This window comes from Micromys minutus (genome assembly GCF_963924665.1).
Source record: "Micromys minutus genome assembly, chromosome: 20".
Lineage (NCBI taxonomy): Eukaryota > Metazoa > Chordata > Mammalia > Rodentia > Muridae > Micromys > Micromys minutus.
The window spans coordinates 51907850-51924672 of NC_137955.1; the positions used below are offsets into that span (position 1 = coordinate 51907850).

Here is a 16823-nt window from a genome sequence, read left to right on the forward strand (position 1 = left end):
AGACCCAACAGCAACTCAAGGAAGCAGTTTACCCTGGCTGGCAGGGTAGCCAGCAGGAAAGGCAGCTAGAGCTTGGAGCAGCTGCTCACACTGCATCCTGAGGCAGAAAGCAGGGAAGGGGTGCCCTGTCACCTTCTGCCTTTTTTAAAATTCATTCTGGGGCCTCAGCCCTTGAGATGATGACACCCACACCTCTCCCCAGTTAAAGCTTTCTGGGAATACCCTCACAGAAACCCCACAGGTGACTCATAGGTCATTTTAAACCTGTCAGGTTGGCAATGAAGATATTATCAGTCAGAATATCCAAAAGAAGGTCAAACTAAGGGCTAGAAAACAAGCTTAAAAGCACAATGTTGGGCTGGATGGCTAAGAGGTTAGGAGCACTGACTGCTCTTCCAGAGGTCCTGAGTTCAATTCCCAGCAACCACATGGTGGCTCACAACCATCTCTAATGGGATCTGATGCCCTCTTCTGATGTGTCTGAAGACAGCTACAGTGTACTTATAACAAATAAGTAAATAAATAATTTTTAAAAAAAGCACAATGTTACAGAAAAAAATTTCTTCATAAAAGAGGCCAGTAGCTAATTAGGTAGGAGGCTGAGAGCAATCTCAACTGTAGTCTTCATCAAACTGAAATAAAATAAAAACTAACTAATGAATAAATAAATCTAAAATGGAAGAAAAGGGTGAGATGGGAAGAGAGGTCCTGGTTCCTCACTGACCAGCCAGACACACATCTATGTGTGTATACACAAGACTTTCCTAAAAATTAGCCACCTAATGTGAAACAAAGCTTACTGACTTTACTTTCTAATTCGACTTTATTTTTACTTTTCGAGAGTATTAATTACTTCATCCCCCCTTCCCTTGTTGATTCTAAATGAAAATACAGAGGACATTCTGAGGTGAGAACACAATTAGCACAGGTGATCACCGTGCACCCCATGTACTTGACTATTTGCACTGGCTGGTTTTATGTCAACTTGGCACGGCTAGCCTGTAGTGTACTTTACTTAATGACTGATGTGGGACCCAGTTTGTTGTGGATGGGGACAGCCAGTAAGCAGCATTCCTCCATGGCTTGTGTCAGTTCCTGCCTCCAGGGTCCTGAACTGTTTCTGTCCTGATTCCCTTTGATAATCTAAGTGCTGTAGGAGTGTGAGCCACATCATACCTTTCTTCATCAGGTGCTTTGGCCATGGTGTTTTATCACAGCTAGAGCAACCTAACTAAGACACCCTTAATTAGCACATTTGTAACATATTAAGACTGAACACTGAAAGTAGCTCAGTGGTGGAATGTCTGCCTACCATGTATAAGGCCCCTTGTTAAGAGTCCCAGCACACAGAGGAAAACCCGTATGCCGTCCCAGCACACAGAGGAAAACTCGTATGCCTGACATATTTATAAATGCTATAAACCAAGTAACAACTTTCTGGTGCTGAGGGTGTGCCTAAAGATGAGACTAAAGGAAAATTCGTAGTTTTAAATACAAGAAAAAGAAAAGCTTCACACTGACAAAATCAATTATCCATTTTTGAAAAACAGAAAAAGCACAGCAAATCAGCAAATAAATGGAGGAAAAAATTCTAGTAATTGAAAATAGGCAGAAGTGAAACCAGAGAAATGAAACCAGCAGAGGATCGACAAGCCAGAGACAACTTTCACATGGGTGCTGGATTTCCAATCAGAGCCTCTTACTTGTGCCATCCAGCCACACAATATGAGAGGACATTTTTTCCCCTCTGCCTAGTGATCTTGAAGTCTGCTGTCAGACATGAGCACAGCTGATGGCTACTGCTTCCAGATTCCACCCACCTAGAATCAAACAGCCTGAGTCAAAAGTTCTTGCTTTGATGGTTCACACTTCATTCTTTACACACATGCTTGCTCCAGTAACCTCCCCATGTTGGCTAGGAGTTGTTGTGTGCTCCCGGCAAACCCTTCTTACACAACAAACTTTGGGAATGCCCACTGGGGTGCTCAAACAGTCAGCTTACAGACCTCAGCCTCCATGCATGACCATGACAGTCTCAGAGCAGCATATACAATGGCTGTGGGCAGGGAACATTTAAAGACCCACTCGTGGTGATGCAGGGACTGGGCCACTAGTGGTCTTGGCGCTCTCAGACCTATTCCTTGGAGATCCCATTTATGACTTGTGGTGGTTTGAATATGCTTAGCCCATGGGAAGTGGCACTATTAGGAGGTGTAGCCTTGGAGGACGTGTGTCACTGTCAGGAGGGTCTTGAGGTCTCTTCCTATGTTAAATCTCTGCCAGTATATGGAAGGAGCCTGTGGAAGACACTGTCCTGGCTGCCATCAGATCAAGACGTAGAACTCACAGCTTCTCCAGCACATTTGCCTGCATGCTGCCATGCCTCCTGCCATGATGATGATGAACTGAACCTTTGAACCTGTAAGCCTGCCCCAGTTAAACACTGTCCTTTATAAGAGTTGCCTTGGCCATGGTTTCTCTTCACAGCACTAGAAACCTTAACTAAGACATGACTTACCTCATCACAGACAGCAAGCACTGAAACTATACAGCTCACTCTTCCACACCGCAGCTTTCTCCTCTGCTCAGACATCTCAATGGCTCATGCCAGCTACAACTGCCTTGTGTAGTTTTCCACATGGTGTGATGTAGTATTCACAGGGACCAAGCCCATGGTCACACATATGACCCTGGTTAACCCCAGTGGACTGAATAACAAGACAGATAGGAACATGAAAGATGTGTAGATGGGGGAGAATGGTCAGCATGCACGGTGTGTGTATGCAAGATTACAGTAACAAACATTTAAAACTCTGGGCGGGAGAGATGGCCCAGTGGTTAAGAGCCCATTCTGCTCTTGGTAGCTCCAGCTCCAGAGGACCCAGTGCATTCTTCTGGTGTCCACAGGCATTGTACTCACCTGCATATGCCACACAAAAGTATAAACAAAAGAATACAAATAAAAAGTTTCCTTTTACTTGCTAAGCTTTAGATTTTTCTCATTCTCTCTCCTGGGAGTATAGTCTCTCCCCCAACCCATCCCCACTCACTTGCAGACATGTAAGAAGTAATTTGTATCCTAACATTTTTTCTCCCAACCTGGCTTTTTAAAAATCAGAACCAGCTCAGTCCTTAGTGCCCATACTTGTGCCTGAGTATCCTGTCTTGTGGCATGTCCTCCTCTGAGTTTCCCGCATCCTTGAGTTCCTGCCCACATCAGCCTGCAATCTGTGATGTGAGCACACTGTTAGGTAGTAAGGCACAGTTGATACTGTTAAGGCTTTGTCTCATCCCTTTCAGCGTTTGGGTTGTCTTCCTTTAAATGAGATGTTGGGGACTGGAGTGGGTTGCTTTCCTAACTGGCAGCTGCTGGGCCCTTTCCTGGTGATCCTGCTCGAGCACCTGGTGCCCATACTTTGCAGCCAGCACTGGAGGGGAAGCTGCTCCAGAAGCAAAGCTGCTCCTGCTCATGTCTGCTGTATGACACTATGAAAGGAAGAAACAACTCACTTCCATGGGGAAGCATCCTTTATTCATAACACAGGACACCATCCACAGAGCAGTGACCTCAGACCAGAACACTAAGCGTGGAGATGCTCCACAGGTGTCAGAGAACCAGGACACAGCCCACACTAGTGATGGTGCTGCTTGAACTGCAGGCCGCAGTAGCCACACGTCCCCGTTTTTGTTTCTTTGTCCTGAAAAAATTCAAAAGGAAGTATCTTTATATTATACCTCAAAATTCCCAATTAGACAGCACACTGAAAATCAGGTTAAACTCGAAATACACTGACAACTAGAAACTCCCTTGAAAACAGAAGGCAGGCTGAACTCTGAGCTATGGCTGTTATCTGGGACAACCCCATGCATGGTGGGAACACCCAGAGAGCCAGTGCAGAACGGTGGGAGGGAAGGTGAGCACTAAGAAACAGCAAACAGCTGAACTCCATACCAAGTTTATGTACACCTTGGGGTGGCCCAGGGCGCCACCCCCTCCGTCACAGGATATGATGCGGTGGTCCACCTTGTTCACAGGCTGCTGTGATATCAGGTCAATGGCAAAGTTCTCATTCACCTAGAATGAGGAAAGACAAGAAACAGACACACACAAAATCGTTGTAATTTCACACAACTTATATGTACAGCACCCACCCGAATCCATCCAAAGAGCAATGACATTCTTCAAAACACAACTGAGTCAACTAAACACAGGCAGGCACACACCATGTGCCCCTGCAATTGGAATATTATCCCAAACTTTCAGACTTGGAACAGGATGAATTCTCCCTTGTCCCTTTCTTGGAACCAGTGACTGCTGAGACCTGACCTGGCTTTGTGTCACCTGCTCTGTCTCACCCATGTTTCCCCACACACACTCACACTTCTCCCAAACACAACAGAGTACAGGTGACCACTCCACCTGGGCCTCTATACATTGCCATATGCATTTCCTCAGAATGTGATCTCAGGTAACGATAATGAAGCGCAGGTGAAACAACATAAACAGGCTTGTCTAGATTACAAAAGCCCCATCCCATTCCATGTTTGACCAGTGCTAATGTTCCCCAGGCCCAGGAGGAAGAAGCTATGGTGGCCCTCTGCTGTGGTCTATAGCCCTGAGTGCTGTCTGGGGCTCCATGCCTGTCACTGCAGCTGCCACTGTAGCACTGTCTGTGTTCACTAGACAAGCGTCTCAAAGCTTTCCACCATGCGGTCTATTCATAAATGAACAGGAAGTACTGGACCCAGTGTTATGTGAACATGTCAACACTTTACTTCTTCATGAATACTGGTCTGACTTAGTCCTACATTTCTGGGGTCGGTTTGTAAGCTATTTTCCTACAAAATTATCCATTTGTTAAATTTTCCAATTTATCTGCAAAGGTAAGTATTATGGTCAGTTAATGATTCTTACGTATGCCTCACCAATTAATTACCATTCCCTCTGGCCACTCCTATCTCTGTTGCATTCTCTCTATCAATCAGATGGATTACTGAGTAGTGAATGACCAGCATCTCTTTGTCTCTATCAATCAGATGGATTACTGAGTAGTGAGTGACCAGTATCTCTCTTACCAGGTTTCTTTACACAGCTGAGATTTTACTCTGAGCACTTCCCTTCCATCTCATAGCTTTCTCTTTTTTCAAAATGACTCAAACATCCTAGCATGAAACCCACAGGAGCAAAGCCCAGACACTAGACAGGGCTATGGCTGCACTAAACTGCCTCACAGCCTACCATTAAGATGAGAGGGAGGTTAATACTCTAAAACTTCACTCTGGAGTCATAGCATCTATATATACACAGGAAGAGAACTGCACAATATGTGCATGCGATAGACTGTTCTGACTGTGCATATACAACCTTTATACACACCAGGCCTGTGAGCAGACCCCGAATCTCTTCACACATGCTAGGCCTGTAAGAGGACCCCACATCCCTTTACATATGGCAGGCCTATGAAAGACCTTTTTGCATATCAGGCCTTCACAGATATCGGGCCTATAAGCAAGACCCTGTGTCACACATGCTGGGTCTATGAGCCATCCTCTAGAGATATACTGGCTACGAGCAGGGAAGATCTGTACCACTCAGCATTTCCCATTTAAACCTTACTAGAGTGGCCTTAAGATGCAGCACAAAAAGCCACCCACTTCTAGAGCCAGAAGCTGTTCAGACCCTTTACTTCCTGGGTACAGAGAGGGAGCCATAATACTACTCCTGGCAGTCAGATCACAGCCTGGCAGTCGGAACACAGCCTGCAGGCTGTTGTGAAGCTTGATGCGACACCTACAAATCTGGCTCAGAAAGGAGTGCAGGGGAGACATCGCTGCCATAAAGACAGGACACTGGCCCCTCACAGACCCCTGAGACCCACACTCATAGAAACATGTACACTATGGGAAGGCTTAGATATGCTTAGGGCACATTATCAATTACAGATCAGCCCCTAGTGCAGCCTGCTTTGGGGTTTAGCTCTGTAAACACTTTGGAAGACCCTGGAAATGGACATGTGCTGCAGCAAAGGAGCATTAGGCATTTTCACCAGCAGTGATTCAACATGCTCTGCTCCCCATAGATAGTCCCACGAACACAGTCCTCTGTGAACACAGTGTCCTATGAAGAAAGTCCTGCATAACACTGTCCCCTGTGAACAGTCCCCCAAGAACAATACACTCTGCAATAACAGTTCTCCATGAACAGTCCTTTGTGATACAGTCCCCCGTGACGGCATTCCTTGACACAAGCATCTAGAACAGCTAGGAAAGGCTGCTTACTCTATGACTCTGTGGTAAAGGCAGCGACCATACAAATAAAGCCCCACAGTGTAAATCCTATGAGTCTGCACAGGTGACAGCATGTCACAAAGGCCACACTAACAAACTCACAGGAATCCATCAGGGCAGTTGCGATGCCTGGCCGTCTCCTTGTGGGAAGGACAGCTGACACCTCCACGCTGGTGACTGACAGGTGCCTGCCCTCCTGTCATTTAATCACTACTCAGGGCAGCCCTGGCCTCCCATGATTAACATCTGCTCCTTGGAACTTGGCTCAAGGCAGGAATACAAAGAACCCGGGTGGTAAACAGCCCAACCACACACATCAAGTGTACACTGTGTTCAACCAGGCTCTGCCTGCTTCTTCCACCCAAGACAGGGGGAGGAAAGCACTGCCCAGGCCCCAAAGAAAGCCAACAAGAAGGACTGTCTCAGACTGTCAAGGTGCTGTCCAAAACTGTGACTGTGACATGTGTCCTTTACACAGGAGTGAAGTGAAACTTGAGAGCCACCCTTTCATTTTCTTCTTGACGCCGGCTTAGTGGAAGGATACTTGATGTCAGGTTCATTTGTCTACGGTCTGCTTTCCTACAGAGCATGTTCCTTTATTTCAGACTAGGATGGATGTTATGAAGTACATCAACTGAGGCTGCATGACACCCAGATCACTAGCCAATGCTGCGAGGTGGGAGCTCCCTGAGTGGAAGGCTATCAGTGCAAAAAACTCAAAGCTTGGGTTAATTACCACTCAGACACCATGTGTGCATATGTGTGGAGCCTGTAAATCTCAGACACAAGTGCAGGAGTGCCCACAGCAGCCTTCAAGCTGGTGAATGACACTCAACTTTGTCCTGTGCTGTTGAAATCTACAGTTGCCCTGAGGAGAAGTTATACCACTAGCCCCAGGTGGGGGTTATGAATTTATTAATAAACACAGTCCTCTGAGATCTTGACTTAGCATCAGCATTTCTGACAGGCCACGGCCTTCAAAATTCAGGTTACTTTATGGTCTGTCCCTTAAGAGACATCTGTTTCTCAACCCTGACAACAGAAAATCAACACAGAGATGTGCACAACAGACCCAATCTCAAGTCCTATACTTGGCCCAACTGCTTAGTTTTAAACTATTAAGTGACACCTGCCTTCTAAGGAGCTGAAGCAGCAGCAGCTCAAATAAATCAGGGTTCCCTAACCTTCTGTGTTTTTTTTTTTTTTTTTTTTTTTTTGTGTGTGTGTGTGTGTGTGTGACCACTGGGTGCCCACCAGTTCCAGAGGTGAAGACCTGAGCTCCTGTAGGGAGAAAGATACTAACCTGGCAGCCCAGAGTATGACACCAGAGACAGGAAAAAGTCCTCAACTGTGGCAAGACTGCTGTCACCACAGCCCTCGAGGGGACTATACTACAGTCAATACATGCCTGACAATCAAGTAACAACTGCTCTGCTTCCTCCTCATTCAGGGTCCCAGACCACCATCTGCTCTAGGATATCAGGTCTGAGTTCTGACCCCTTTTTACAAGGTAAAAAGAACTAATACATAACCTCAGGATGAAAATGCACCTAAGATCCTGAGTATTGTGCGGGCACTGAAACCCTCAGTTCATGCCTGGTCAGGATCCTCCCAAACGCTTCCCAGCCTTCTAGCAGAGCTGGTCCAGCTGCCCAGTATACTGTCATCCACAGTCCTCCAATCAAATTATTTTCTAACCTATGACTGATAAAACTCAAGTCTAGAAATAAAAGAAAACAAGTCAAAGAATTTTCAGAAGAGAAACAGCACACTTATGTGCGAATACAGAATTATGGCATCTGGGGGAGCCCTCTGAAAATGAGGAGCTAAGTAAGTACTCAGGTTCCAACATGGTTCACCGACTCTGTAAAGCAAGGCACAGCCATCAGCAAGAGTGTATGTGGGGCTTACACCTTCTGCAGACCTACAGGGCTGGTGATAGTTTCTTATGGGAACAGTTCAGAGGCCCAACACTCACCTGGTACATGTGGTACCTAAGTTCCACCCCCAGCACTGCCAAAAAAAAATTTTTTTAAATGCTAAGACTACAATAAATAAATATTTTAAACTACCCATGAACAGGAGATTCATGTTTAAAGAAAGAGTGCCTGAGCAGACACTTCCTCTTCACCCAACAAACAAGTGTTCACCACAGAAATATGCACCCAGGTCACAGTAACGAGGAATGCAGCAGCACCTAAAATTAACTATGAAAAACACTCAAAGCTACAAATGAGAAAAATGAACTTGAGAAGCAGCAGCCTAGGCTACTCACCCGGAAACTGTGCCAGCACATAAGTTCACCAACTTCCACCCGCTTAATACAGACACACCACACGCACACAGACACATTCATATTCATATATCCCTTCTTCCCTTCTTTCCCCCCTCCCTCCCTCCTTCCCTCTCTCCTTTGGCAGACATTAGAACCAATCTCAGCATTCTTTCACTGAAGCTGATGTGGATTTCAGGATCCTTCTTGCATCCAAACAGTATAAGCAAAGAGAGGATACAAATTTCTGTGCCTCTTATTCTTTAGGCACAACAGGATTATGTCTGGAACCTGAAAATGTGACCTCACAGCTAACCAATGCATAACAAGTGAGTTTGCTACATAGAACCCAAAACTAGACACCGGGACAATGTAGCCAGGATCAGAGAGGCCAGGGGAACTCTGATCTAGGATATGGTAGAACAAAACAACAACAACAACAACTACATCCTGACTGTAGAGGTAAAGAGTGTGACTGAAGACAGACATGGAAGGCAAACAATTCTGGAACCACAGAGGACAGACTGTGAACTACCATATCACAAAGAAAAACCAGGAGCTGTACAGGCAAATGCGACAGAGAAACTTACTTAGGCTACATAGGCAGAGGAGACCACAGCTTTTACTCTTTCCCTAGCAGGACAGAACATGTGTCTGAACTAAATGACCTTTCTCTGTGTGGAAGACTGAATCTACTGGTTACCCCTGGGAAAGCAAAGGACAATTAAATTGATGAAAACTACAAAAACCTTACCTCAAAAAAGTCATCAGAAGAGTAAATTTTAATAGTATGCCTTCCTTTAATCTAAGAGATATGCTGGCTAGTTTCAACTTGACATGCTCCAGGGTCATCTGGGAAGAACTCTTAATTGAGAAAATGCCTCCACATGATTAGCCAGAGGCAAGTCTGTGGGGCATATTCTTGGCTAATTGATGCAGGAGGGCCTAGCTCACTGTGGGCAATGCTACCCCTGGACCAGGTACTAGGTGCCATAAGAAAATAGGCTGAGCAAAACATGGAGAGTAAGCCAGTAAGCAGCACTCTTCCAGGGCCCCTGCTAGTCTCTGCCTCAAGTTCCTACCCTGACTTCCCTCAGGAATGTGACCTGAGAGTTATAAAATAAAACCCTTTTCCCCCCATGCTGCTCTGGGTCATGGTGTTTTATCAAACAAACAAACAAAAAATGCTATGACAAGTACCACACTGGAAACAAGATTACGCTTATGAAAACCTGAACGACTGTCCCATACTCTGTAGTCTGAGAGGAGGGGAGGAAAGTTGACACAACTTATATTTAGGACTCTGGGTTTTCTACGGTGGTTGTAATGTGAGAATTTCTTTAGCTCTTCCATGTTAAGCTGGTACACGCTAAGTACCACTTCAATGAGGAGCCTGGGACCACCAATGAGAATATGCAAATGTCCTAAAATATGCAAATATTTGCATATTTGAGCTACCTCAAGCTCAAATACCTTTGAGGTACATGAGTTACCTCAAAGATGGGCCCAAGTACAAACATGAAATCCACTTGTTTCTTTATACCTTATACAGAGCAAGAAGATAGTTATATGCAAGATCTCAATTGTGTCTGTTTTCATTACAAGCCACCACCCAAGCTGAGTGCAGAAATCAGTGTGGTATATTACAGCTCAGTATACTTCAGACATTAGTTGTTCAACCTGTTTAAGTTTTACAAAATCTTTTATATATATATATATGTATGTATGTGTATATATATATATATATATATACACATACATACATACATACATACATACACACATACACACACATTGTAGCTGTCGCCAGACACACCTGAAGAGAGGGCATCAGATCTCATTACAGATGATTGTGAGCCACCATGTGGCTGCTGGGATTTGAACTCAGGACCTCTGGAAGAGCAGTCAGTGCTCTTCACCGCTGAGCCATCTCTCCAGCCCAGTTTTACAAATTCTTATACCTTATTATCTCTTACTTGCCTCTTTCTGACGATCTACAAAACGAATCCTCCTGTAGTCCTTTTCATCGTACACCTGCAGGAAAAGGACCATCTATTATGTTTACACTCAAACTCTAAATGAAGTTGCATCATATTGATTGCATATACTACAGAATGATATTCCCCTTGGTCTACAACCACTGATGAGAAAACGGAACCACGAATTGGCAAGTGAACTTGTACTAAACAGTCTCGTGGGATGATAGACTGGAGACAAAGCTCTTGCCTTTACAAGCAGCCAACTCCAATAGGTGAGATTTCATTTCAACAGACATAGCTTCCTTTTGGGTTTTTGTTTGTTTGTTTGTTTATCATTATACTGAACGCTACAGTGCTTTACACACTATTGACAGGTTATTTCTCCACCAGCGAAATGACGCAATTCGAGCCAGTTTGATTTATATTAAAGGCAGGTTTATTGGGAAGCTGTTCTCAGGCAAGTACACTGGCCCCAAGGATTGAGGCCAGCGGAGTCACCAGGGCGGGAGAAACTAAAATGTCTAGATTATATAGGGAGGAGCCTCTTGGGAAAGGCAGCCCATCGCCTGGGCTGGATAGTTCAGACTTAGGGCCAGGGTATCTCAGGTAGGGACTGAGGAGAACCTGCAAGCCAGATCTGCTTTGATATGTAAAATATGCACCTCAGTACCTTGTCCCCGGGTCCAAAATACAGCCGTTGTTAAAACTTGGAACGTAATATAAATATACGGCCTAAAGAATGAATAGCTCCATGTTCCAACCGAAAGCCACCAGCTAGAAATCAGAACTGGGCAGCAGGCTGCATGCAACCCAAGGTGAGCCCAGTAGGGCCGCGCGCTAGCCTGGTAGAAGCACACCTTGCTACGCTCCCTGCTACCGTCAGTCTTAGGTTCCAGGCATGGCGGGCGCGGCCGTTACCTGGCCGGTATGCGTGATCTTCTCCCCGCTCGGCGACACTCGCACCCCGAAACCCCGCGCAGCCCTGGGGAGAGCCAACAGCCGGCGGAAGGTCAGCGCCGCCGCCATCTTGCCGCTGACACTTGACCCCACGCGTCCTACAAAGCGCCGGCGCAGGCGCACAACAATCGGCTGGGAGTGCTTGTGGAACTTATTTTGTCCTGTGGCCGAGCGGCTGGGCGGCTGGCTGGGCGGGTGCTGGACCCGACTGGGACTCGGAGCTACGACTTAACTGTGCGCGGTGTCCAAAGGTTACTACTGTGACAAAGGCAGTGGGGGACGAAAACTGAAGGTGCACTGCGTGCATTTTTATGGCAATGGAAAAAATACAGATATTCCGTATTTTTTTTTAACGTTCCTAGCCGAGTATGTCGGGGTGGGAAAGGAAGACTTCGGAGCATTTTTGCAACGCAGCGGTAGTAAAGTTAGACCGCAAGAGAGTCTACTTAGCATGGAAAAGCAGCCCTGAAAAGTTCTGCTAGTAGAGAGAACTGATGCACATCGCAGTCTGTAACTGGAGAACGTGTTGGCTTCTCCTGTCTCATTTGAAATCTGAGTCAGAACCTTCCTCGGAATAGCATACACTGTCAAACCATAGAGTGAGCAACTTTGCTCAGAGGTAGACTCAGTGCAGGGCCAGGTCACTAATTCTGAGAAAGTGCCAGAAGCTAACATGTATTGTTTAGGATCTCTTGGCATGACTGGAGGTTAAACCTGGCTCTACCTTTCTGAGCTCTGCCGTGCACAAGGACTAAATGAGTCCGCAGATGGAGGGATGGCAGAGAAGGCCATAAGACACAAGGACAAAGGCCCCACAAAGTTAAAAATTGCCCCAATAAATGTGGACCTAAGATGCCCGGGTTAGCCTTAGGCTCTGTAACCCAAGCTAACCTAGCATTTACCATCTTCCTACCTCAGCCATTAGAGTGCTGGGATTTCAGACCTATGGCATCACACCCTGTTCTGCAGATTTGTCTCTATCTCCCTCATTTTAAAGGATTTATTTTATTTTATATGTATGAGTGTATAGATTTATATATGGCTATGTGTGTGGGTACCTGGCACCAAGAAAAGGGCACAGGATCTCCTGACAAGTGGAGTTACAGACCTTTTGAGCAGTTATGTGGGTGGCCCCCTGCAGGTGCTCTTAGCCACTAAGCCTTCTTTCCAGCCCTGATAACTCTCTTTTTAAACTCTTAACATCCCCCGTCTGTGTATGTGTTCACACTCGTGAGTTTACACACATGGGTGCCACAGAACACATATGAAAGTTGGAGGAAGCCGGTCCCCTTTTCCATGGGAGTTCCGGGATTGAACTGAGGTCCGCAGGCTTTCATGGCAAGCACCTGTGACTCCCAGGCCATCTCTCCGACCAACATTATTTTTAAAGTGATACAACGCTGGGGTCAAGGTATTGCCATAAGTTCAAAGATGGGCTGAGTGAACTTAGTATGATGTGTGAAATTGGGAGCCAGAGGGGGGCTACGGTAGCCTTACTGGTAACCTACTTTGCTATACATAAAAATAAGAAGGGTAGATTTATGAACTACCTGAAATCCATATATATATATATATGAATTAACTGTATATATACATACAAACATGCATACACACACACGTGTGTGTGTGCGTGTGTGTGGTAGTTTCTTTTCCAGTCAAAGCCTGCTTTTTTGTCTTCCCTCCCTCCCTCCCTCCCTAAACCTCTCTCCCTAAGCCTCCCTCCCTATCTCTCCTCCCCATGGGCACCGGTCTTCCCAATACGTAGTGGTCCCCGCACCTGCATAGGCAGAGCTTAGAGTGCGGAATCCTGGACATGAAGGGCTCTATCTCCCCGGAAGCATGCTCCTCGGCCTTCCTCTGCAGGTCACACGTAACTTCACGTGACCATACGCCATCTTTCTTCCTGGCAGTGCGTCCTGCCCCCACTGCGCAGACGCGGAAGCTTCGGTAAGCCGCGCCCGAGGTCGATTGCGGACTTCTCCGCTGGTGGCACCCCTCCACAGGTGTAGGTCCGGGGTCCGAGGGGGGCAGGCAGAGGCGCGTGGCAGAGCTGCTGGCCGGGAGTGCGGGCGGAGTCTCTGGGCGGTCTGAGCCTCCGGAATCTGCGGCTTCCCTGGAGCGCACAGGCCCGGGCACGTGGGCACGCGGAGCGGAGCCCAGAGTGCAAGCCTGGGAACTGTGCTCTGACCTCTGACGCCAAGCAACCTTGCTGGGGGAGGACCTAGGGATAGTCAGACGTGCTGCACGGGATGACTAAGCTTATTCCCCTCCGCCCCCCATAGGTCTGGGCTCATCATGGCCGCCCTGTTTGTACGGAGCGTGGTGGCTTCAGTGGTGGACCCGTTTCTGCACCTGAGTCGCCTCGCGGTGAAGCCCCGAGCCTTCTCCTCTTTTCTTCTGGGGACGTTGCCAAGCACCAAACCCTGCGCAAAGGTGCGCTCACTTCTCTGTGGCCGTCCCCTACTGTCCTTGCAGCCCTCGGTGGGCTTCAAGACCAAGGGTGTCATCAAGAAGCGCTGTAGAGACTGCTACATGGTGAAGAGGCGTGGGCGCTGGTTTGTCCTCTGTAAGACCAACCCCAAGCATAAACAGCGACAAATGTAGCCCTTACCTTCAAGCAGTGTCCGTGGGAAATTCATTATTATCAGCGAAAAATAAAGTAAGCATTCTGTAAGATCCGTGGGCCTTGGGCCTTTGTTGAACCTGCCTCTCCCCATATCATAGCCCAGTTCCTTCAAATCTAATCAGACCAGAGCTGCAGATGGAGGATTGTTACAGTTCCTGTAGCTGTGTAAAAGCAGAAATTCAGAACTAGTTTTATCTCTTTAGCCCTGGTTGACCTGAAAACTTGGAGAGAACCTTCTGCCTGTGCCTCTCTGCAGTTTGTTACCATATGCAGCAGATTGTAAGAGCTTTAAGAGGCTGCCTGAGCCAGAACACTCCTGTGGGGTATACAACAATCCCAATTTAAGAACAAATGATGTTCTCATGTAGCAACTACCCCAACTTTTGCTCAAGGAAAACCTTGTTTATGTAGAAATGTCTTTTGGATGCTAATTAAAAATGTCATGACTGTTCTTACACTCTGGAGTAGCAGTGTTCCATTATTATACTATCAGATTAATGCTTTCTGAAGGAGGTTAGTACATTTTCAGTTAAAGAGAGTAACAAAGCATGCTGGCTTCTGCAGGGAGCTAGCTCTAGGACACCGGCTATTTTTCAAAGCTTGGAGTTGTCACTATTAATGCCCTCTTCCAGTGTGTCTAAAGACAGCTACAGTGTATTCACATTAAATAAATAATAAGTCTTTTTTTTCAAAAGTCTCATTAATCTGTTAATCTTCAGGTTCCACTGGTGTAGTGTATCAACTAATTCCAGTCTATAGCATGTTTGGCCCTGTGACTGAAGGAATGATACCTGGTAGCTGCTGGTGCCCCATATCATTTCCTTGGAGTGTTGTGAATTCAGAGATCCTTTCAGTGTAGGTAGTTACAGGAGATGAAGCCTTTTCCTGGGGTCTTGGGAAGTGTACACAGCTTTAAGTATGATAGTTGGTAAGCAAGAAAGTGTAAGCAGTGATCCTCTGGCAGGGCTTTGAGAAGAGGGATCCTGGCAATAATATATTTTTAAGGGGGACAGAAACCATGTGCTGTGATCTGTTGCATTTTAAAGGGCGTGTACCCAAAGCCTGGAAGAGAGTCTGAGGACACAGGAAGAACAGTTGGCACCTTAGGAGAAGGACCTAGCGTAAATCACAGTATGGAGCAGGTTCTCGGGTTCCTCACCCACACAAGGTCACATGCCGATGGTTTATAGTCCTGACTCTGCAGAAAGCCTCTGGTGGGCCCAGCCAGCAGGAGGTGAGGAGCAGGAACCCTCTTAGCCAGCTAAAGACCAAGAGCCAGGGTGACTGGAAGGGCCTGGCTGTAAGCACCCTTCTCACTGTGGTCACTTTAGTTCTGCCTCTTGGACTTGGGAGGCAATAGTGGGTAATAGGTCAACTCAGATGTGAATCCCAGCTTCACTATTTTTAGCTGGGTGCCTCAGTTCCCTGTCTATAAGATGAAAAAATTTTAAGTTTCAGAACTATAATGTTGGAGTCAGAAGAATATGGCAAACAGCAGACCTTGGTGTGTGCCTGTCAATAGGATGTTTGGTTCAGGCCCCAGGACAAAGGGCTGATGTGTATATTTTATATACCAAAACAGACCTGGCCTCCAGGTTCTCCCAGCATCCCTCAGCCCCTACCTGGCATACCCTGCCCCCAACCCTGAACTTCCCAGCCCAGAGACTGAGCTGCCCTTACCCCAGAGGTTCCTCTCTGTATAATCTAGACATTCTGGTCTCTCATTCTCCTCCTCCTTCCTTTTCTTCTTTCTCTTCCTCCTTTTCCTCTCCTTTCCCATCCCCCCCACCCCCGTGCAGGCACACCTGCACCTTTCTCTCCCCCCTCCCCACTTTTCCCATGGGGACTACCCTGGCCTTGGTTCTTGTGGCTAGTGAGCTCACCCACTCGAAAGCAGCTTCCCAATAAACCTGCCTTGAATATACTCTAATCTGGCTTGAAATGGCTCATTTCACTGATGGTGAAGAAATAAACTGTCACAGGACATTTGTCATCCTTTTATTTTCAGAATTCTCCAGTAATTTTCAATAGAAATAAGTAAACCTTTGAATGGTCTAATTCATTAACCCTAACCTCTAGCTACAGGCAGGGCCAGGGTGGGGGTAGGATTTCAGTCTGTAGAAAAACACTCCTGGCTATTTGGAAGAAGTGAGAGATGCTAGGCTCACCTCTTGAGCAACTCTCATGGCACACATTTTCGAGTCATTGGCAAGAGCTCTGTAAGGCTGTTTGTCTGATCTTCAGGACACTAGCTATAGTCCTGTCTTCTGGAGATGGTACCACATCAGTGACAGTGACCCTCTGGGGCCATTCACAGCACAGAAGATTCAGGCTGCCCCACAGGCTTCCAGAGTGAGGAGGGAGGGAGGAAGGGCAGGCATAACCTCTTAGGACCTGGCTTCTGCAATTCCAGGTCTGCTACCTCAGCTTGGCTGGCTCAAGACACCCCAGATTCCAGTCCTCTGACTGGTCACAATGACAGGATAGAGTCCGTGGGTCCCGCCCTAGCTACTGGATCAAATACACTGACTTCATACCTACGGTCAGGTCAGCAGGACCAGGCCTGCAGGGGTCTGATGGGAGCACACTTTATTTCCTTTCACTGGTTGGTCAACTTTTACTTTTGCCACGATGAAAAATTTAAGTCTTAAAATACTGTACCTAAATTTAAATTTTTAAAGCGCCTTAATTTACTGACCTG

At 46.6% G+C, this 16823-nt stretch overlaps 2 protein-coding genes across 4 annotated transcripts; one reads left to right on the forward strand and one right to left on the reverse strand.

Moving 5' to 3' along the window:
• Positions 1 to 3510: 3510 nt before the first annotated feature.
• NDUFS6 (NADH:ubiquinone oxidoreductase subunit S6) lies at positions 3511 to 11596 on the reverse strand. Of its 2 annotated transcripts, none has more exons than XM_080933546.1 (4): positions 11458 to 11596; positions 10541 to 10594; positions 3953 to 4075; positions 3511 to 3691 (listed from the first exon to the last, which is right to left on the reverse strand). In XM_080933546.1, the coding sequence occupies exons 1-4, from the start codon at positions 11563 to 11565 to the stop codon at positions 3608 to 3610; spliced, it is 369 nt and encodes a 122-aa protein (XP_080789672.1). In that variant the 5' UTR covers positions 11566 to 11596; the 3' UTR covers positions 3511 to 3607. The 2 variants fall into 2 exon arrangements, with proteins under 2 accessions (XP_080789672.1, XP_080789671.1); XM_080933545.1 differs by having other exon boundaries at positions 3511 to 3698.
• A 1680-nt stretch (positions 11597 to 13276) lies between these two features.
• Positions 13277 to 14751, forward strand: MRPL36 (mitochondrial ribosomal protein L36). 2 transcript variants are annotated; one of them, XM_080933788.1, is made up of 2 exons: positions 13277 to 13443; positions 13779 to 14751. In XM_080933788.1, exons 1-2 carry the CDS (start codon positions 13310 to 13312, stop codon positions 14098 to 14100), a joined length of 456 nt encoding a protein of 151 aa, XP_080789914.1. In that variant the 5' UTR covers positions 13277 to 13309; the 3' UTR covers positions 14101 to 14751. The 2 variants fall into 2 exon arrangements, with proteins under 2 accessions (XP_080789914.1, XP_080789915.1); XM_080933789.1 differs by lacking the exon at positions 13277 to 13443 and adding an exon at positions 13445 to 13501 and having other exon boundaries at positions 13779 to 14746.
• The last annotated feature ends 2072 nt before the right edge of the window (positions 14752 to 16823 follow it).